Source organism: Salvelinus namaycush, chromosome 35 (assembly GCF_016432855.1).
Source record: "Salvelinus namaycush isolate Seneca chromosome 35, SaNama_1.0, whole genome shotgun sequence".
NCBI classification, from domain to species: Eukaryota; Metazoa; Chordata; class Actinopteri; order Salmoniformes; family Salmonidae; genus Salvelinus; species Salvelinus namaycush.
The window spans coordinates 34,299,818-34,323,726 of NC_052341.1; the positions used below are offsets into that span (position 1 = coordinate 34,299,818).

At 41.3% G+C, this 23,909-nt stretch overlaps 1 protein-coding gene across 1 annotated transcript in view; it reads left to right on the forward strand.

Moving 5' to 3' along the window:
- The window catches only part of LOC120030005, a 43,308-nt gene extending 21,645 nt beyond the window's left edge, over positions 1-21,663 (forward strand). The window contains exons 7-9 of the mRNA XM_038975320.1: positions 11,002-11,073; positions 14,590-14,661; positions 21,065-21,663. Coding sequence (XP_038831248.1) covers positions 11,002-11,073; positions 14,590-14,661; positions 21,065-21,096 — 176 coding nt within the window. The 3' untranslated portion in view covers positions 21,097-21,663. The remainder of the gene's footprint in view (positions 1-11,001; positions 11,074-14,589; positions 14,662-21,064) is intronic.
- The last annotated feature ends 2,246 nt before the right edge of the window (positions 21,664-23,909 follow it).

Consider the following 23,909-nt stretch of genomic DNA (forward strand, 5'->3'; position numbering starts at 1 on the left):
TCTATTTGGTCGAATTTGTGATAGCTACCTATGCAGTAAAAAAAATGGTGGAAATATGCGGTTGGGTCTTTTGCTATCGTGGTTAGCTAATAGAAATACATATTGTATTTTCCCTGTAAAACATTTTAAAAATCAGAAATGATGGCTGGATTCACAAGATGTGTACCTTTCATCTGGTGTCTTGGACTTGTGATTTAATGATATTTAGACGCTAGTATTTACTTGTGGCGCTAGGCTATGCTGGTCAGCTTTTTTTTACTGATGAGGGTGCTCCCGGATCCGGGATTGTGTGCAAGTAGAAGTTAAGTAAAGGTTAACCTCCCTAGGGTACGTGGGACGCTAGCGTCCCACCTGACCAACATCCAGTGAAATTGCAGAGCGCCAAATTCAAACATTCTGAAAACATACAAGTGTTATACATAGTTTTAAAGATGAACTTCTTGTGAAACCAACCACGTGTCAGATTTTCAAAAGGCTTTACGGCGAAAGCATACCATGCGATTATTTGAGCACATCGCCCAGCAGACAAATCATTACAAACCAGTAACCAGCCAAGTAGAAGAGTTACACAAGTCAGAAATTGAGAAAATTAATCACTTACCTTTGATCTTCATATGGTTTAACTCAGACATTCATTTACTCAAATGTTCGTTTTGTTCGATAGTCTCTTTTATATCCAAACACCTCAGTTTTTGTTCGCGTTTTCTTCAGTAATCCACAGGCTCAAACGCAGACAAAAAATCCAAATTGTATCCGTAAAGTTCATAGAAGCATGTCAAACAATGTTTATATTCAATCCCCAGGTTGTTTTTAGCCTAAATAGTCGATTAATATTTCAACCGGACAATAATGCCGTCAATATAAAACGCGCGAACAAGAAGGTGTTTGGACATAAATTATGGACTTTATGGAACAAATCAAACATATTTATTGTGGAACTGGGATTCCTGGGAGTGCATTCTGATGATCATCAAAGGTAAGTGAATATTTTTTATGCTTTTTCTGACTTTTGACTCCAACATGGCGGATATCTGTTTGGCTTGTTTGGGCTCTGAGCGCTGTACTCAGATTATTGCGTGGTGTGCTTTTTCGGTAAAGCTTTTTTGGAATCTGACACAGCGGTTGCATTAAGGAGAAGTTTATCTAAAGTTCCATGCATAACACTTGTATTGTCATCAACATTTATGATGAGTATTTCTGTAAATTGATGTGGCTCTCTGCAAAATCACCGGATGTTTTGGAAGCCAAACATTACTGAATGTAACGTGCCAATGTAAACATGTTTTTGGATATAAATATTGACTTTATCGAACAAAACACATGTATTGATTAACATGAAGTCCCTTGTGTCATCTGAAGATCATCAAAGGTTAGTGATTAATTCTATCTATTTCTATCTCTAGAGTCATTGTCTTAATGGGTGCGTGCTTATTAGTCTACAGGCGAAAAACGCACACCTATTTAGGCGAGGAGCGGAGTGGAACACTTAAAAAAATAAAGGAGAGCCGCGCATTCTAGGTGGTCAGATGCAAAAATATTTGTCAAGTTTCGACAGACATGCTGTCTTCATCAGGGTATATTGACAAACTAATTTATATAGTGTCAAAAGACACACGCGCACAAACGGGTGTCTTGTAATCATGGCAGGGTGTGGCCTGATATCATTGGTTAATTCTCATATTAAAATGGCATAAAAAAACAAACAAATGGATAGCGTACGATCATAGATACATTTTGGCTACATAAGCCTACGAACCTTTACAATAGCAATATCACAATAATGGCTTCAAATCAAAGTCTATGTTGAGACCGACGGGAGCAAAGGTCTTTAATTTAAAGATCCAGGCAGCCTCTCGTTTTAACAATAAATTGTCGAGGTCAACTCCTCTCCTAGGAAGAGACGAAATTGAGTGCTTTTCTTCCAAAAAGTGGGCAGCAACCAATTCGAGCTTTCGCACCTAATGGTGCTACGATGCTCCGAGATATGTACTTCTAATTTGCGTTTTGTTTTACCCACAATTTTTACCACAAGGACAAGTTATAAGTTAAATAACTGCCTTAGTGGAGCACGTGATAACACCTTTGATTGGGGATGTTTGAAGGATCTACATTTTATAAGTGCCATTGCAATGAGCACAGCCACTACACTTGTCGTTTCCATCCAGTAGGGGCGCAAATACACGTTGTGCAGGGATATCTTTGGGTGGTAAATCAGAGTTAACCAGTTGATCTCTGAGGTTTCTTCCCCGTGAGATTACGACCAAGGGAAGGACCGAAAACACAGTACCGATTTACTATCGGATCTTAGAATGTGCCAATGTTTGAACGATTCCCTTAATTTGTTCAGAGCACTTTGAATAACGGGTAGTTAGAACTCAAGAATGCTTATTTTTGCGAGACTGACCTTAAAAGGTCATGTTTTGAATTTTCTCAATGGTAGTATTAATCTGACCGTTTTTGTACCCCCTCTCCTTGAATTTTCTTTGCGTCTCAGCCATGTTTCTGTCAATCTGATTTTGTTTTTTTACATTCTTTTGATTTGACAGAATTGGCAAACTGTTTTTCAAGGGAAGTGGGTGACAACTATCAGCCCTAAACAAACTTACGATCAGTAGGTTTCCTTTAAAGGTCAGTGTATAGAACATGATCTTCACAGAAGATCAAGAAAAATGATTTGCTGTTTATCAGATTGCATAGTAAATCTCAGATGCTCAGAACAGGAGTTAAGAAAAGCATGGAATGCCTGGAGCTGTTTTGCATCACCCCTCCATAGAACAAAAATATCAATATACCGTTTCCAAATAATGATGTTAGGCAAAACATTTTTGAGAGGATTGAAAATAGACTGTTTCTCCATGTAACCCACATACAAATTAGCATAGTTAGGAGCCATGGGGGATCCCATAGCAGTACACTTCATCTGAATAAAGTAATCATTTGAAGTAGTTGTGAGTACTATTTCAGCCAATGTTATGCATGCACTGGAAGGTAGTTCATTAGGGTTACATTGCAGAAGAAAATGTTCCATAGCTTCAATACCGCCCTCATGTGGAATATTTGTGTATAACGACAACATCAAAAGTAACTAACAGTATTCTCAGGGAGTGGACCAAGAGATTCATTAATAGAGATCTGACTGCTGGTGTAATTTACAAAGGAGGGGAGCTGTTCTGCGCGTGGTCTAATACAACAGTTGATAGAGGGGCCGTTACTGCATCAATGCCCGCTACAATAGGGCGCCCTGGAGGTTTTGTAACATTGTGTAATTTCAGCGAAGTATAAAAAGTGCCAATTTTTAGGGTGTTGAAAACCAAAAAAATAACACATTTTTGGCTAATCTGACCAGAACTTAAATACCCATCTAGGACAGTAAAGATCGTGTTCTGAAATTGGGCAGTGGGGTCACTTTCTGGTGAAAGGTGTTGTCTATGACCCTCATTTACATAAACTGTCCTATCCATGAGTACAACCGACCCACCCTTATCAGCAGGGCGGGTAAGGACTGACGCATCGGATTGTAAATCAAGCGAAGCTTGTTTTTCATCCTTCGGTAAATGATGGAAAGATATGTACTCCTGTTTTTTAAGGAGATGAACATCCTTTTTCAACAAGTCTGCAATATGTCTTAATAGAGTGATTGCGATTTGGCTGGATGTAAAAAATAACTCTTGCTTCTAAAAGGAGTCGGACTATGTGCAGGTGAGCAACCTACATGGTCAGTAGAAATATCACGGTTAGGGGAGCTAAAGTATTCCCTTAAACGGATGTTTCTAAAAAAATAACTAAAAAAACTTGTCGATCTTAACATCAAACGTTGCACTGAGTTGTAGGCACAGAAGATTACACAATGAGATATGGGCAGGGCTCAATATCTTGCTTGATAAATTAAAAACCCTCAGTCCCGTGGGTTCTGGGACTTCTGGAACGGTCCCTTCTGCCTTTTGGTAGTCATTTCTTCTTACCCCGTCAGGTGCGGCATCTCGTCGGTGGCCACGGCCACCTCCCCCCTTCCGTCGGCCTAGTCTCTCGTTGTATAAGAGAACTGGCACTGGAAGCAGATGAGGTGCTGGTTGTAGAGCGTTGATCAGACGGGGGTGGGTGGATAGAAGTAAGCGGCATCCCTGGGAAGCTTATCAGAGGTAGACTTACTCATGTTATTTACATTGGAACTGATAGTGCAGGAAGAGCTGCATAAAGGTGTCTTCCTACTATTGCACACCGCCTCAGTGCAAACAGTGTAACTCTGTTTAGCTGTAGGATAAACAGATGCATTTGGTGCAATTAGGGGTACATACAATTTTAAGCTACGTACATTGTGTTTGTCAATGCCCCTAAGATCATGTACATTTTGGTGCAGCATTATGATGAGTCTTTGTCACAATGGTAGGGATTAACTGAGCTGGTCTTGGATCATTTACTAGTCATTGTTTCAACGCAGCCTTGAAATGTGTGGACAGGAGCCAAGATGATTTGGATGGACTCCGTCATTCCTGTAGAGTATCTCCAGCAGAGCTACAGTACTCTTTTAGCCAGATGTGTAAAGCCAGCAGTCTGAATCTTTCACACCCGCGGCCCAATGATGGTACTGGACCTGAAATTATTGGCCATTTTTTTTGGAGTGTTTTAATGCTAAAATCAGTTATTTTAAAATCTAATTTCAAATGTTCTGAGCTAGCCCTCCTGATGTCGTTTGACCCCCCCCCACTTGGACTACGACAGTGTCAGCTCCCGGCATCTGTGGTAGAACAGTTGGAAGCAGCCTTGTTATGTCCTGTACTCGTGCTCCTGGGTAGCACAGTTTTTGACTTTGGGACCGAGATGTTTCTCACCATAGAGCTGCCTACAATGACAGCTGCTGATGTTGAATGGGCCGGTCGATGCTGGGAGCTCTGAGGATCTGAACCCGAGGTAGATCCGCCGGAAAGGGAGACAGAGCTGAGGACGAAGACGCAGGTACCTCCGGATCCGATCTTGATTGGGAAGCCACCACGGAAAAAGGCGCCACAACTTCTGGATCCAGGGCGGCAAAGCTGTTTCTGGTCTGTCAGTTCCGGGCTCAACATCTCTATGGAGACCCCTGTTGTCAGAGGACGCCTTCTTCGGCTTCCACGGCGAGTGATATACCTCCATGGCTGGTTGGTTGGGTCGAGGTCAGCTCCGTTCTCCAGAGAAGGGGGAGACCCCTTCGGGGATTGTCACCTTTGCTTCAAATGTTCAATGTAGAGTAAAATTGCATGATAACATCAATGCCTAAAATAGGTTGTTCAAATGATCCTATCCACACCCCTGCATCAATCTTCATTGGACCAATAGAAATTGTTGCCCTTATTTTCTTGCCCTTGTACTGAGGACATATCTGCATAAGATATGTGACTTTAGCACCTGTATCTACAAAATAAATCTACTGCAAAGTTGACCATGTTCACATAGGGGTCTGTTAACCTCCACAGCATCCAGCATTCTCTGCTGCTGAGCCGGAGAGAGCTTCTTAAATTTCTGCGGCAGCATTGTCGTTGGGGCTGTTGTCTTAATTCCGTTTTCCCTTGGATGGTCCCTGCTTCTCCTGGCCAGTCTTCATAAGAACGTTTTCTTTTCCAACATTCTCGTTGCCGTTGACCAGAAATCCTGCAATAATGACATGCACCAGGTTTCTCTTTTGCTGAACGAGTAATGTTATTGGTTTCACTTGGAACCTGCACGGTTTATGTTGATTTGATGCGTCTGTCCAGTCGTGACAGCCTGTCGACGATGGCGCCGTAGTTTTGTGTCTCTGTCATTAGTTATGGGAACAAAAGTTTTTCGCAAATCCTCATGTATGGATCGCATCATCTGATGAGTGATTACACTCAATTCCTCAAAATGGGTCATCTTCATCTTACATGTCAGGTAACTCACTGTGTCTAACCACTTCTGCTCCAAACCTTCGTTCAACAAATGGTTCTTTCAGTTTTTGAACGCATTTTGTTATCTCTCCGCAATTGGTGGTTGCTTTGGTCAGACCCTTAAGGAAAACATGTATGGCTCTCCATCAGCCACATCTTGCTCTTCACCACCCACAGCTCTATAACCTTTTCTTCAAGTACATCATGTGCACAGTTCAAAACAAAGGCTAGTAACTGTAACCCATCATAAGGATGTAGAGTTTCTTAACGCTTCAAATGGTCCCATATTGTCATACACACTTCTCGTGGATGTTTCAACATTTTTTGACCATTTATCCAACTGTTTTGTAGATGCTGATTTGTGTGATTACTGTCCCCGGAGGTTTGTCTTTACTACCCCTTTTACAGCCTGTGTTCTGAGACACCTAATACATCGTTTGTCACCTCTGTCAGAATCTGACTCCAAGCCAGGCAGTGCTGACCAGATGCTTGAAACCCGATCATCCTTGCACAACTCAGCCTGAGGGTAGATTGAGGGAACAAATGGCACACAGGTGGGGGTCAAGTCTGTTTTTACAACCCTCCTGTAATTGTTGAATCTCTTCTTTCAAGGTTCTGTTCACCAAGAGCCCTTAAACTTTCTATCTCTCTTCAATGTCCTGTCATGATTCTCCAGAAATACACTGCTCAAAAAAATAAAGGGAACACTTAAACAACACAATGTAACTCCAAGTCAATCACACTTCTGTGAAATCAAACTGTCCACTTAGGAAGCAACACTGATTGACAATAAATTTCACATGCTGTTGTGCAAATGGAATAGACAACAGGTGGAAATTATAGGCAATTAGCAAGACACCCCCAATAAAGGAGTGGTTCTGCAGGTGGTGACCACAGACCACTTCTCAGTTCCTATGCTTCCTGGCTGATGTTTTGGTCACTTTTGAATGCTGGCGGTGCTCTCACTCTAGTGGTAGCATGAGACGGAGTCTACAACCCACACAAGTGGCTCAGGTAGTGCAGCTCATCCAGGATGGCACATCAATGCGAGCTGTGGCAAGAAGGTTTGCTGTGTCTGTCAGCGTAGTGTCCAGAGCATGGAGGCGCTACCAGGAGACAGGTCAGTACATCAGGAGATGTGGAGGAGGCCGTAGGAGGGCAACAACCCAGCAGCAGGACCGCTAGCTCCGCCTTTGTGCAAGGAGAAGCACTGCCAGAGCCCTGCAAAATGACCTCCATTATTTGCTAAAAATGCCAACATCGGTATTGGCCCGATGTCTATTTTAACCCCGACGTGCATACCTATATAATGTAGGTACATGACCTAATGATGCCACTTTAAAATTTTGCGTTACACGTGCAACACACCATTCCTAACTTAGCCCACAATGTCTGCTGTGTGGATCGAGCAGTCGAGCAGTCATTTGAAAGAGTAAGAACATTTCAGTGAGACAACTCAAAGGCAAAATCCATTAAAGCCACGATAATGGAATTCATTTTCCATGACAATCAACTGTTCTGTCGTGGGTGATGATTTTTGCGATTGGTCGAGCACCAGTACACACTAACGTTACCAAGTGCGCTATTGTTCAGATATTGCCATACCGGAGTTACACAGTAATTGCGTCACTGCTATTAGCTTTACGACATACTATGGAACGCCGTTTAGGTCTTTGTGTGTCAAAAAAGATGCACGTCAAATAACACCGTTCTATTATAGAAAGTTGTGTGTTCTGAATTTGCACATGCAAGCCAAGCGCCACCACTACTATCAGTAGCACTGTCAAAGCTGTACAATTTCCACTTTTTCATTTTCACTTTTCTTAGCAATGATTTAGGAATCCTTGTACGTATTGTCGTTCGCCTATTAAAATTGATCTTCAGTTCATGAAAATAAATAGCTAGCCAGCTACTTAACCCTGTTGCCCAAAGCTAAAGTTATAAGCAGCCAGCTAGCTTCATCTGACTAGTGAGGCTCGACCTGACCGGGTTATGTGTTGTGAAGCTAGCCACTAAGGTTTAGGCACAATAGGATTTGCGTTTTTCCTTCAAAATAAAAGTACCTCTTTGAAAGTGATGCGTAACGTTAGAATTGGTGGAATCATGCCATATTTAGACTAGATACTGTTTAACAAGGTTGGAATGTGAAGCAATGAAATGGGGTATCAGTCTACTGTGACACCCACAGAACACAACTGTGAAGAATTTACGCACATTTTGACATTGTAGCTCTTATCGCGGGACTGTGACTGTGTGAATTCACCTCCCCTGTCAGCCTATTGTGTGTATTGACATTCATATTGCACTGTACAGCTTTACATAAGGATTGGGGATCAATGAAATGGAGTAGGTCTACTCAATACATAATCTATTTTTTCCCAACGTCCTCAGTTATCATACTCATTTTTTTCTCGGGAATAGTGTTCAATACACAGGTTGACAAATGTGGCTCAATTCAGTTTGTTTCAGAGTCCCGCAATAAGAGCTACGATGCTAATGTTCTCTGGGTGTCATTGAGTAGACTGATACCCCATGTAATCGATCCACAATCCATAGGTAAGGCTGTACAGTGAAATAAGTATGCCCCCAATGCAATTCTAAAGTCTAATACATTCTGTGTGATTTAACAGATTTGACATTATCAAATGATTGTCTTTTGTTGATTTTATATAACATTCCAATCTCGTTTAGCATGATCTATTAAATTATGGCATAATTCTACTATTTGTATTCATTTGCATCACTGTCAATGACATACTGTTATTTTGAAGGCTAACCGCAAAGTCCACTGTTGTGGCTAATCCTTATTGTGGCTAGCGTCACACATGGGTCCGACCACCCATTAATCAAATAAGTACTGTCTTATGTATTAGGGCTATTTTAGACGACACCTAGCTATATAGTTAGCTAGCTAACTATAGCTACTGAAACAGATTGTTGTTTTGCTATGTTTTTGGGGAAGAATTTTTTTTGCATCAATGAGCTAGCTAGCTTTTTTTACCAGCACTGTAGGTACGCGAGCCAACTTTACCAGCATCATGAGTCGTTGTGACAAAATACGAGTGATTGTGTAATAACTACATGAAAAATGTATGAACGCGTTAAATTATGTGACGTGCAGTCATATTCAGGTCCTGATTGGTCAACAAGCTTATTTTGACTTTTTTTGACATGCAAATACCCAAACGGCGATCCATAGAAATCATGGTTGAGAATAAAACGACTGACCAAATGAACAACGAAACGGCACAGCAAGTAAGTGGTGGGGGGGGGGATCGTTTTTGATTGTTTTACTGGTAATGGGGACATATTTAAAAGCCAACAAAATAACTTTTTGGTGTGTGTGCGTGACCTTTTCATGCAAGGCTCTTTGTCAATAGGTGTCTCTTCACCTCTCCTTCATCAGCACTGATCTGAAGGAACTGACCAGTTGAAAACCAGCCTAATTATGATCCTTCACCATATTGTTTTTATCCAGTGCAGATGAAGGGAAGAAAACGAGGAGAGGGCAGACTTTAAAAAAAATAATATATACTTGTAAAGTGGATATATCATAGAACACCAAAAAGTAAACGTTTCTGGAGACACCGTGCCGTACCTCAGGGTTCTCAAAACAAGGTCAATAGAAAAGAAAAACAACGAACGGCGCTCAATCGGTCAAAGGCTCAAAACAGCTCTGGTTCATTTAGAGTCCACTGGAAGAATGTTCTAATTCTGCCTCATTTTACAGAATGCCTGAAACTGAAGACTGACATCTAGTGGAAGCCATAGGAACTGCAATTTGGGTCCTATCCAAATGCATACTGTATAGGCATTCAATAGTAAAGTGCCCACATCAAAAATATCCTGGATGGATTTTCCTCTGGTTTTTGCCTGCCATATCAGTTCTGTTATACTCAGACATTATTTTAACAGTTTTGGAAACTTTTCTATCCAATACTACCATGCATATCCTAGCTTCGGGGCCTGAGTAACAGGCAGTTTACTTTTGGCACGTTTGTCATTCAAACTTCAAAATACTGCCCCCTACCCAAGAGGTTAAATAAGGTTAATTGTTTTGTCCCACAGTTACTGAAACAGCTAAAATGGTTTACATACCAAGTGGTGTCATCGATTCCTTGTAGAGACGCCACACTGCTGCTTTTGTCACATGGGATGGCAGCAGCTTGCCACAAGTGTTTGTCCTGTGTTGTGGAAAAATTCTTACACGGACACTCAGTCTATCTTATGAGTCATTGTTTGTCAGCGAGCTGGATAGGTTCCAACCAACGCAATGCACCATAGTACACATTTCAATCAGGCGATTTCCTGGGGCAGTCCCAACAGTTGTCTTATATATGGCTACACAGACAAGTTATATTTGCGTAATTAATCATTACCGTTTCATGTGACCAACCAACACTGTTTCATAACATGTGACAGACCAACACCTCAAGGCTTCTCTCTAAGCTGAGACCTTGAAACTGAGAAATCTTAAGTTCTCAAAACAACGTCATTCGTTCTCAACACGGTCTGGGCGTACTGCCAAATTGCACCTACTGATGGGTGATTTGTACTGTCAGCCACTTGCATGAACACAGAAATTGGTTATTAGAACAGCACAAACATTCAAATTCCCATTCCACCTGGGTGGCGTCCTGGCAATACTATTCCATTAACCTCTGCGTAGTTGAAGTTCACCACTCGCTGCAAGTCCTCATGCTTCAGGTGTAACCTGTGCTTGATTGGGCCAGCTCTCTTTTTGATGGGAGGCATTAGACCGTTCTCTTTATATGACTGGTGGAGGAGAGTCAGGTGTGTTCTACTGATGCTGAAAGACAAATTCCAGATACAAATATTTTTGTATTATTATACGATAGCAATGCTGCCGTGTCAATAACATGTCTCCAAAAATGACACGGTGTCTCCACATTTAGCAATTGTGACACACCTTCCATATTCACTTTTCTGAGACGGAGCCCATGTGAAACTTGTTGGTACTGGTCCCTCAGGGTCACTCTACCGGCCTTACGCCACAGATGGGAAGACTAAGATTATTCCCAAAAAGCCATCAATGCACTCTGTAACCACTGGTCAAGTAGTCACAGAATGATCAATCTTTCTCTTTATTTTCTTGCAGAGTGTTCAAACTATGTCCTACTTCAGCAAGAACTGGAGACGTGTCGTCAAGAAAATGAGAGACTACAAGCAGGTATTATTCAAATGGAAGATTTCTATCGTTTTTTTTGGGGGGGGGGGGTTACAGCCTACGGTTGAATGGCGGCAACCCTGCTTACTGAGATTTGCGGCCCAAAACCACTCCCTTTTCCTGGCATAAATAGCTGCGAGAAACTGGTAAATTATAATACCTTTACATGAACAGCATGGTGTGAAATGGAACTGTTAAATTATATGCAACGTCTAAATATGGCTTCTCTACGGCCTCTGCATGATGAATTAACACTCAAGTTGGGGACAGACAGCCCATCTCAATATGGAGCGCAGTTCACAATGCACGTAGACCTACGTATCTCATGGTAAGAGTTTTAAAACAGTCCATCACTCGATTTATTGTTGCTTTAAATCAGTGAACTCGCAAACACTCTCTCGCAGTCTCTCTCTCTATCCATCAACCCTTTTACTCTGTACTTTGTTGAAGCACCTTTTGGCAGCGATTCTAGCCTCGAGCAGGTTGAGAGCTTCAAGTTCCTTGGTGTCCACATCACCAACAAACTAGAATGGGCCAAACACACCAAGACAGTTGTGAAGAGGGCACGACAAAGCCTATTCCCCCTCAGGAAAAAAGATTTGGCATGTGTCCTGAGATCCTCAAAAGGTTCTACAGCTGCAACATCGAGGGCATCCTGACTGGTTGCATCACTGCCTGGTACGGCAATTGCTCAGCCTCCGACCGCAAGGCACTACAGAGGGTAGTGTGTACTGCCCAGTACATCACTGGGGCTAAGCTGCCTGCCATCCAGGACATCTACACCAGGCCGTGTCAGAGGAAGGCCCTAAAAATTGTCAAAGACCCCAGCCACCCCAGTCATAGACTGTTCTCTCTACTACCGCATGGCAAGCGGTACTGGAGTGCCAAGTCTAGAACAAAAAGGCTTCTCAGCAGTTTTTACCCCCAAGCCATAAGACTCCTGAACAGGTAATCAAATGGCTACCCGGACTATTTGCATTGTGTAACCCCCCCCAACCCCGCTTTTACGCTGCTGCTACTCTCTGTTCATCATATATGCATAGTCACTTTAACCATATCTACATGTACATACTACCTCAATCGGCCCAATTTAACCAGTGTCTGTATGTAGCCTTGCTACTTTTATAGCGTCGCTACTGTATATAGCCTCGCTACTGTTATTTTTCACTGCACTGTGGAGAAGGTTTTCATCAAGGATCTCTCTGTACTTTGCTCCGTTAATCTTTCCCTCGATCCGACCTAGTCCACCAGTCCCTGCTGCTGAAAACCATCCCCACTGCGTGATGCTGCCACCACCATGCTTCACCGTAGTGGTGGTGCCAGGTTTCCTCCAGACGTGCCGCTTGGCATTCAGGCCAAAAGTGCTGGTACTGCTTTATCTGTGGCAGCGGCCTGAAGTACGGAGTCAGGTGTTGTTGCCAGCCATAGCTTTCCACCAGCAACGTATCATCCATATCTTTATTTATATGCAGTTGAAGTCAGAAGTTTACCTACACCTTAGCCAAATACATTTAAACTCAGTCTTTCACAATTCTTGACATTTAATCCTAGTGAACATTCCCTGTCTTAGGTAAGTTAGGATCGCCACTTTATTTTAAGAATGTCAAATGTCAGAATAATAGTGATTTTATTTCTTCATCACATTCCCAGTGGGTCAGAAGTTTAAATACACTGAATTAGTATTTGGTAGCATTGCCTTTTTAAATTGTTTAACTTGGGTCAAAGGTTTCGGGTAGCCTTCCACAAGCTTCCCACAATAAATTGGGTGAATTTTGACCCATTCCTCCTGACAGAGCTGGTGTAACAGTCAGTTCTGTAGGCCTCCTTGCTCCACACGCTTTTTCAGTTCTGCCTATAAATGTTCTATAAGATTGAGGTCAGGGTTTTGTGATGGTCACTCCAATACCTTGACTTTGTAGTCCTTAAGCCATTTTGCCACAATTCTGGAAGTTTGCTTGGGGCCATTGTCCATTTGGAAGACCCATTTGCAACCAAGCTTTCACTTCCTGACTGATGTCTTGATGTTGCTTCAATATATCAAAGCACCCCCCACAACATGATGCTGCCACCCCCATGCTTCACGGTTGAGATGGTGTTCTTCGGCTTGCAAGCCTCACTTTATCCTCCAAACATAACGATAGGCATTATGGCCGAACAGTTCTATCTTTGTTTCATCAAACCAGAGGACATTTCTCCAAAAAGTATGATCTTTCTTTGTCCCCATGTGCAGTTGCAAACCGTAGTATGGCTTTTTTATGGTGGTTTTGGAGCAGTGGCTTGTTTCTTCCTTGCTGAATGGCCTTTCAGGTTGTCAACAAAGGACTAATTTTACTGTGGATATAGATACTTTTGTACCTGTTTCCTCCAGCATCTTTACATGGTCCTTTGCTGCTGTTCTGGGTTTGATTTGTACTTTTCGTACCAAAGTACGTTCATCTCTAGGAGACAGAACGCGTCTCCTTCCTGAGCGGTATGCCGGCTGCGTGGTCCCATGGTGTTTATACTTGCGTACTATTGTTTGTATAGATGAACGTGGTACCTTCAGGTGTTTGGAAATTGCTCCCAAGGATGAACCAGACTTGTGGAGGTCTACAATTTTCTTCCTGAGGTCTTGGCTGATTTCTTTTAATTTTCCCATGATGTCAAGCAAAGAGGCACTGAGTTTGAAGGTAGGCCTTGAAATACATCCACAGGTACACCCCCAATTGATTCAAATGATGTCAATTAGCCTATCAGAAGCTTCTAAAGCCACAAGATCATTTTCTGGAATTTTCCAAGCTGTTTAAAGGCACAGTCAACTTAGTGTGTGTATACTTCTGACCCACTGGAATTGTGATACAGTGAAATAATCTTTCTGCAAACAATTTTTTTTTAAATGGCTTCTGTCATGCACAAAGTAGATGTCCTAACCTACTTGCCAAAACTATAGTCTGTTAACAAGAAATTTGTGGAGTGGTTGAAAAACGAGTTTTAGTGACTCCAACCTAAGTGTTTGTAAACTTCCGACTTCAACTGTATATCTAGCCATCTATGTCCTTAATCAGTATGAAGGAGGAAAGGTTGCTTACTTGAGCAAAATCAAAGATGTAATGCATCCTGATGTCTTTGCTTGCTGGTTCAGTAGGGGCCCCCAGAAACAACTGCAGGTCTTGACAGGTGGTCTTGCAGTCATCAACCATCTTCTGGTAGACCGACCGCTTACTCTGAACAAGCAGGAGATGCTGCTCTTGCTTCTAGCATGATTTTACAATAGCAATGCTGCCGTGTCAATAACATGTCTCCAGTTGTTTACATTTAGCAATTGTGACGCACCTTCCATATTCACTTTCCATGCACTTTTTTGAGACAGAGCCCATGTGAAACACGTTGGTTGTTGGTACTGATCCCTCAGGGTCACTCTACCGGCCTTACGCCACAGATGGGAAGACTAAGATTATTCCCAAAAAGCCATCAATGCACTCTGTAACCACTGGTCAAGTAGTCACAGAATGATCAATCTTTCTCTTTATTTTCTTGCAGAGTGTTCAAACTATGTCCTACTTCAGCAAGAACTGGAGACGTGTCGTCAAGAAAATGAGAGACTGCAAGCAGGTATTATTCAAATGGAAGATTTCTATCGTTTTTTTGGGGGGGGGTTACAGCCTACGGTTGAATGGCGGCAACCCTGCTTACTGAGATTTGCGGCCCAAAACCACTCCCTTTTCCCAGGATAAATAGCTGCGAGAAACTGGTAAATTATAATACCTTTACATGAACAGCATGGCGTGAAATGGAACTGTTAAATTATATACGACGTCTAAATAAACCTTCTCTACGGCCTCTGCATGATGAATTAACGCTCAAGTTGGGGACAGACAGCCCATCTCAATATGGAGCGCAGTTCACAATGCACGTAGACCTACGTATCTCATCATTGTAAGAGTTTTAAAACAGCCCATCACTCTAATATTGTTGCTTTAAATCAGTGAACTCGCAAACACTCTCGCAGTCTTTCTCTCTATCCATCAACTCCATTCAAATTGCATCCAAAATAGATAATCCTGTTGTAGTGCATTCAGAAAGTGTTCAGACCCCTTGACTTTTTGTTATGTTCCAGCCTTATTCTAAAATGGGTACAATGTTTTTTCCACTCATCAATTTATACACAGTACCCTGTAATGATAAAGCAAAATGTGTTTATATTTTTTGGTGCAAAAAAAAAAATTATCACATCTAGATAAGCATTCAGACCCTTTTACTCTGTACTTTGTTGAAGCACCTTTGGCAGCGATTACAGCCTTGAGTCTTCTTCGGTATGATGCTACAAGCTTGGCATACCTGTATTTAGGGAGTTTCTCCCATTCTTCTCTGCAAATCCTCTCAAGTTCTGTCCGGTTGGCTGGGGAGCGTCGCTGCACAGCTATTTTCAGGTCTCTCCAGAGATGTTAAATTGGGTTCAAGTCTGGGCTCTGGCTGGACCACTCAAGGACATTCAGACTTGTCCAGAATCCACTCCTGTGTTGTCTTGGCTGTGTGCTTAGGGTCGTTGTCTTGTTGGAAGGTGAACATTCTCCCCAGTCTGAGGTCCTGAGCACTCTGGAGAAGGTTTTCATCAAGGATCTCTCTGTACTTTGCTCCGTTATAATCTTTCCCTCGGTCCGGACTAGTCTACCAGTCCCTGCTGCTGAAAACCATCCCCACTGCCTGATGCTGCCACCACCATGCTTCACCGTAGTGGTGGTGCCAGGTTTTCTCCAGACGTGACGCTTGGCATTCAGGCCAAAAGTGCTGGTACTGCTTTATCTGTGGCAGCGGCCTGAAGTACGGAGTCAGGTGTTGCCAGCCATAGCTTTCCACCAGCAACGTATCATCCATATCTTTATTTATATGCAGTTGAAGTCAGAAGTTTACCTACACCTTAGCCAAATACATTTAAACTCAGTCTTTCACAATTCTTGACATTTAATCCTAGTGAACATTCCCTGTCTTAGGTAAGTTAGGATCGCCACTTTATTTTAAGAATGTCAAATGTCAGAATAATAGTGATTTTATTTCTTCATCACATTCCCAGTGGGTCAGAAGTTTAAATACACTGAATTAGTATTTGGTAGCATTGCCTTTTTAAATTGTTTAACTTGGGTCAAAGGTTTCGGGTAGCCTTCCACAAGCTTCCCACAATAAATTGGGTGAATTTTGACCTATTCCTCCTGACAGAGCTGGTGTAAGTCAGTTCTGTAGGCCTCCTTGCTCACACACGCTTTTTCAGTTCAGATGGTCACTCCAATACCTTGACTTTGTAGTCCTTAAGCCATTTTGCCACAATTCTGGAAGTTTGCTTGGGGCCATTGTCCATTTGGAAGACCCATTTGCAACCAAGCTTTCACTTCCTGACTGATGTCTTGATGTTGCTTCAATATATCAAAGCACCCCCCACAACATGATGCTGCCACCCCCATGCTTCACGGTTGAGATGGTGTTCTTCGGCTTGCAAGCCTCCCTTTATCCTCTGCCTACAAATGTTCTATAAGATTGAGGTCAGGGCTTTGTGATGGCCACTCCAATACCTTGACTTTGTAGTCCTTAAGCCATTTTGCCACAATTCTGGAAGTTTGCTTGGGGCCATTGTTCATTTGGAAGACCCATTTGCAACCAAGCTTTCACTTCCTGACTGATGTCTTGATGTTGCTTCAATATATCCACATAATTTTCCTTCCTCACGATGCCATATTTTGAAGTGCACGAGTCCCTCCTGCAGCAAAGCACCCCCCACAACATGATGCTGCCACCCCCATGCTTCACGGTTGAGATGGTGTTCTTTGGCTTGCAAGCCTCCCTTTTTCCTCCAAACATAACGATAGTCATTATGGCTAAACAGTTCTATTTTTGTTTCATCAGACCAGAGGACATTTCTCCAAAAAGTATGATCTTTCTTTGTCCCCATGTGCAGTTGCAAACCGTAGTCTGGCTTTTTTTATGACGGTTTTGGAGTAGTGGCTTCTTCCTTGTTGAGTGGCCATTCAGGTTATGTCAACCAAAAGGCATGTTTTACTGTGGATATAGATACTTTTGTACCTGTTTCCTCCAGCATCTTCACATGGTCCTTTGCTGTTGTTCTGGGATTGATTTGCACTTTTCGCACCAAAGTACGTTCATCTCCAGGAGACAGCACGCGTCTCCTTCCTGAGCGGTATGGCGGCTGTGTGGTCCCATGGTGTTTATACTTGCGTACTATTGTTTGTACAGATGAACGTGGTACCTTCAGGTGTTTGGAAATTGCTCCCAAGGATGAACTAGACTTGTGGAGGTCTACAAAAAAATATTCTGAGGTCTTGGCTGATTTTCTTCAGATTTTTCCATGATGTCAAGCAAAGAGGCACTGAGTTTGAAGGTAGACATTGAAATACATCCACAGGTACACCTCCAATTGACTCAAATTATGTCAATTAGCCTATCAGAAGCTTCTAAAGCCATGACATAAATTAAAGAAAATTTCCAAGCTGTTTAAGGGTGCAGTTAAAGGGCTGGTGATTTTTTTTTTTTTAGCTGGTCTCTGACCTCTTATCTTTCTGGTTTGGCTGCGTATAGGCTACTTACAGTAGGCCCATAAAACAGATAAGGACTTCTCCTTAGTGTATGGGTCGCTCAGTTGGGGGTATAGGGTTGGACTGTTTCGTCATGATAGAACAATAAATCAATAAACTCTCATTTTTAAATGTATTTCCCATATCTGCACAACATTGAAAGTGATCTCACAACCCCGCCTCGCAGACAAATATGGGCTCTGGGATTTGTATCCATTTATTTTTTTCATTCACTTAAGACCACATTTTTTCCAAAAACACACACCCCACCTTCCATCACATTTCAACCGCACATACCCACATTCTGTGTCCTCTGTTTGCTGTGTTTTTATCCCTACAATGAGTACTTTTGTGTTCCAGTTCCTTATATTTTAGGATGTATTATTTTGTTAGTTATCCTTCTAATGCTGTCTTATCTAATTATACTATACTAAATAGAAAGTGGAATACTAAATAGAAAATGGAATACTAATTATTTTACAGCATTCTCTATCTTGAGTGGTGTATTTATTTTTTAATTGTATTTTGATATTACAATCCCTAACGTGGATATTATTGGGTGTTCCATTATTTCACTTCTCTATGGGAACTTTAATATTTAGAAAAACTATGGAGTAGTCTTGGTGTCTCAAACATTTGGTTATCAATAATCAGTTTATAGGAGAGCTGCAAGTTTACTTTTTTTTAATCTATTCTCCTTGAAGAGTGGGTACAGAACTTTGCGCTGTTCTGCAATTTCCTTCTGGAACGGATCATTCGTGCCTGTTTTCGTGCTAGCGAGTCTTTCACCCAGGCTTTTAACCATAACCTCCATTTCAAACTTATTGACTAACTTTTTAGTTCGTTGTTGCAGCTTTTTCGTCACTCATCTCGAGGCTTGCCTTCAACTCCTTTTTATATCTTGACTAATTCAAGTATGCCAAGTTGATCATTTATCGACTAACAGATTGGCTTCCACCCTTACCCTCCCTGGTGGTGAAAATCGTCTGTGTCCGTCAGACGTTTTCTTTTGGGGATGGGTTCTCTGTTTACTCCGTCATGTTTGGATGTTTGTTTTTGGTAATATTGGTTTATTAAATGTCTCTAGCTTTATTTGTTTTGTGGTGTTATCTAGATTGAAGGTTATTACCCATGAGTATGTGGAGTTGAAGTGCTAATATTTAGTCAGACTTACATTTACATTTAAGTCATTTAGCAGACGCTCTTATCCAGAGCGACTTACAAATTGGTGCATTCACCTTATGATATCCAGTGGAACACTTAGATATGAAATATTATGTTTTTATCATGAAGCGATCTGCACCGCTGTGTTCAGTCCATCTTACCTGGCCCAGACTCCCTGACTTACACTCCTTCATTTCTGTCTTTTATTAATTAAAATAAACCTGTTTTTGCTTTGTCATTATGCGGTATTGTGTGTAGATTGAGGATTTTTAACATTTTATCCATTTTAGGATAAGGCTGTAACCTAACAAAATATGGAGAAGGGGTCTGAATACTTTCCGAATGAGCTGTATATGTTGAAGTCAGGCTATTGATTTATAGACCTAATTAAGTTGGGATTTGCTCACTCAATATTCTTAGACAAGCTAAGCTCTATTTGCACAGGACTAGTAATACTAGAGAATGTTGGTTATGAAATTCAGACGGAATTCGTTTTTCCGAACTGCCCCCCGGTAATTATTATTATTTTTTTTTAAGTCCAATAAATTGACAGTTTTATGACGGAAGCCTGGAGGTTTTGAGTCCAGGCGAAAAACCGAAAACAGGGCTACACTGAACACGAGCTTGGTTCCCAAGTTTCTAAACCATACCAAACCATCTTAGGTACAGTGTCGCTATAATATTTGGTTGGAGGAAGTGTGCTCATAAACATTATGATATTGTAGCGATCCGCAGTAGATGTCTAAAATCCCCCCCAGGGCTTCAGATGTGAGCTAAACAGTGCACTTGAGATGTGTTTTTAAGGCTATCGATGCAAAAGTGAACTTATCATTTCCAAACGTTTAGGTCAGTTGTATGCTGCTTTGCGATCTATCAAGGGCGCAATATTTAACTGATGCATTTGGCAATATTCAATTTATTTACACAAAACCATATGAACAAAAGCATTCACTGGAAGTTGATCCATGTAGGCCCTTCATATATAGTTCAGTTCTTGTTTTCGTGCCTGAAATGTCAGCAACACCTGTCAAACAGACATTTCTCTCAAAACACTGGAATGTCGATTCGCACGGGACTAGTATTATCAGAGGACCTTGGAGTTCGCCAAAAAACTGTTGGTTATTCTGTCTGGAATTGTTACTCTTGCCATGCACAAATTACTGACGTTTTGTGCTTGTGCACATAATTACATTACCCGACCACCCCCAGTAAAACTAATCCTAGGCCTAGTTCTATGTGTAATCAGGTGTGTGTCCTTAGTAAACGTTGACAGGAGCGCTCCAAACAAAAGACGAATAATAAATTGACAACTCATAAATGGAATGAAATAAACCAAAACTTGTTTCTCACAAATGTAGCCTAGGTTGTGTGCTCTGCAAACATGTCCACTCCTACAATGACAACGGTAAGACTGTCATAATATGATTTGAATGCATTAACAGAATTAACTTTAACTAAACAAACATTTTATATTATAATTTATATGGTAAATGTACTGCTGGTGATACTGGTGTGCCATCCCTGCGGCCTCCGTGATTGATTAGTCTACTGAGACAGGCGTGAATCAGGCAGGTGTCTTGTGTGGCGTAAAATAGATATTTTCCACAACTAAACTAATTGATCGACCAAATGGGGTCAGCCCTAAATGAAAGTCATCTGTTCCTGGATAAATGACAACGGAAATGATTGTCTGTCAAACGAAAGCACAATGTGTCTGCCTTTTTTATATGTAACTTGTCTATAAAAAGTAGAGTTGGGTAAGTATACAGAAACATGAACACAGATGAAATCGTAAATGACTTACAACTGTCAATTTTTGTCCATCAAAAGTACAGTTCAACTGTTTTCAGGCGAGTTCATCAAAGTTGTATTCAGTTATTCATTTTTTGGGCAGACAATCATCTCCGTTGTCATAAATTTGGGGGAAAATGACTCCCATTGAAAAAGCATTGACTCCATCCCAAATACTCGGACACAAAAACCCAATACATTTATGACGGACAATGATGCACTACATCATATATGATTTTAATCCGTATTCATGTGTCTGTGTGGCCATACTCTTTAGAGGTAAACCAATAAAAATCTGGATTCTCAGATCATTTGGAATAAAAATTCCTCACTGGTATGTCCTCCTGCAGGACTACAATTCCATTTAGTCTGGCAGTCAGGATGTGGAGCAAGTGTTTTGATGTCACATTGCTAATGGCTGTAAGTTGTATTGAAGTCTCATTTCAGGTAATTTAATCTAACTTTTTAATTTATTCCAGAGCTACGTAATCGTGACGGGATGGATTTGTAAAGGAAGACACAAAAATGGAATGGATTGCACAGATACATGGAATAAGTAACAGATTCAAATGAAATTGTTTTTTTTAAAGATTTAATAAAGATTTGATATGCCTATTGTTTTTTTTGGTTTAGAAGAGGACTGAGTATACCAAACATTAGGAACACTGTCCTAATATAGAGTCCCCCCCCTGTTATGAATGTTTTGTATAATGACTAAATGATGTATACATTTAAAAGTAATGATAGGACTGTAACTAACAGAATTCTACCCTGTCTGATGAAGAATGTTTATACATAGGCGAAGAGGAAGTGTTAACAGACAACTTGTGACCACTGTGAAACTAACAGGAAAGATGTCTCGTCCCCACTCAGGGAGGGGAGAAACCGTTGGGCTTGCAGTAGATTGCTTATCATATGCTACAACATGTTACACAATGTAGGCATAAGAGAAGACTTGTAAAACAGCATTGTCATTGTCTGAGAGGGACATTTATGACGAAACGAGAGGTGTATATAAACCAATGTACATGAAATGATGGGCAGAGCTCTCGAGAATAAACGCTATTGGCAAAGTAGATGACTGGTCTCTGTCTATTTTATGTAAATAAGAACCTTACAAATTCTTAGAAACGGACAGAAGTGTTTTAATTGAACACCCCCCTCCAATAGGCCTCCACCGTCAATTTGTCGGTGAATGGACTCTACAGGGTGTCAAGCTTTTCACAGGGATGCTGGCCCATGTTAACTCCAATGCGTCCCACAGTTGTCAGTTGCTGAATGTCCTTTAGGCTGGTGGACCGTTGTTGATACACATGGGAAAGTGTTGAGCGTGGAAAAACCCAGCAGCATTTTGACACACAACGGTGCACGTGGCACCTACTCACATACCCTGTTAAAAAACACTTGAATCTTTTTTTCTTGCCTATTCACCCTCGCACACAATCCATGTCTCAATTGTCTCAAGGTTTAACCTCTCTGGGATAGGTGGGATGCTTGCGTCCCAACAGCCATGTTAAAATGTAGAGCGCCAGATTCAAAAAAATTATATAAAATTAAACTTGATTAAATCACACAAGATGCCAAATTAAAGCTACACTCGTTGTGAATCCAGCCAACATGTCAGATTTCAAAAAGGCTTTTCGGCGAAAGCATAAGATGCTATTATTATCTGATGATAGCAAAATGTCAACAAGAGAGTGTAGCCTATTCAACCATGCCGGCGCTACTCAAAACGCAGATATAAAATATAAAACATGCATTACCTTTGACGAGATTCTTTTGTTGGCACTCATATGTCCCATAAACATCACAAATGGTCCTTTTGTTCGATTAATTCCGTCCATATACACTGCTCAAAAAAATAAAGGGAACACTTAAACAACACAATGTAACTCCAAGTCAATCACACTTCTGTGAAATCAAACTGGGGCGCTACCAGGAGACAGGCCAGTACATCAGGAGATCAAATGATTAACCTTAATCTTTTTCCATACACTGGCGACATCCAGTGGAAGCAGTAGGAACTGCGACTAAAGTGATTAGAATTCTGGCCTGCCTATAATAACTCATTGAACACAGTGACTTAAAAAAAAAAAAGTTGGTCCTCAGGGTTTTGACTGCTATATAAGTTCTGTTATACTTACAGATATGATTCCAACAGTTTTAGAAACTTCAGAGTGTTTTCTATCAAAATCTACTAATAATATGCATATCTTATATTCTGGGGATGAGTATAATGAAGTTGAAATTGGGCACGCTATTTTTCCATAAGTGAAAACTCTGCACCCTATCCCCAAGAAGTTAAACATCCTTCTATAACCCCTTCAGCTACACTGATTTTAAACTGGATTAAACAAGTGACATCAATAAGGGATCATAGCTTTCACCTGGTCACTCTGTCATGGAAAGAGCAGGTGCCCTTAATGTTTTGTGCACTCAGTGTATATTGCCGGTTTTCCAGACACAGATAAAGCTTAGTCCCGGAATAAGTGATTTCAGTGGAGAATTTCCATTGCGAGTGCTTGTTAGTCCAGGACTAGGCTTAAAGAGGGGGCGGCAGGTAGCCTAGTGGTTAGAGCATTGGGCCAGTAACCGGAAGGTTGCTAGATCGAATTCCTGAGGTGACAAGGTAAAAACCTGTCATTCTGCTCCTGAACAAGGCAGTTAACCCACTGTTCCTAGGCCGTCATTGTAAATCAGAATTTGCCTAGTTAAATAAAGGTTAAAACCAAAACCGTCCCATAACTGTTTTCTAGTAGATAAATGGATGTTCAGCATGGACAACATCTAACCAGTTTTGACTATTGATTACCCCCAAACTAGAACACAAGTGGTTATTAGCAAGATGTGGTGATTGTGACGAGTAGCTTGTGAATATACTGGTTTCGTTCCAGGCTGATTGATTTTTCAGTCCTGCTGCATGAAGCAACCTAAGGTTGCATGCAACGTTAATGTACACAGGCCAATAAAGCCTAAAGAGCATTCCAGATGGATGAGGTAATGTTTTGGTACTATGAAGTACCAGGAACGAGATTAGAACCTCGTTTTAGAGACCAAACTGAGCGATAATTTATAGCTAATGCTATCTGGCTATGGGATACTCCTTTCTAAAGTGAAAGGCCCTTTGTGAAGAGTTCCTGAGATCTGTGGTTCGTCATGTGAGTTGAGAGGGGTGTATGTTGGCTATAAAAGATCTTGGTATTCTTTTGTAGGCACTCTCAGAATTCATTATAGACACTGAATTGATCTGAGAGTCAAAGGGCGATTTTAAAGCTCACATTATTAAAGATGAAATTTAAGTATAACTCTGACTGGTGTGTGGTT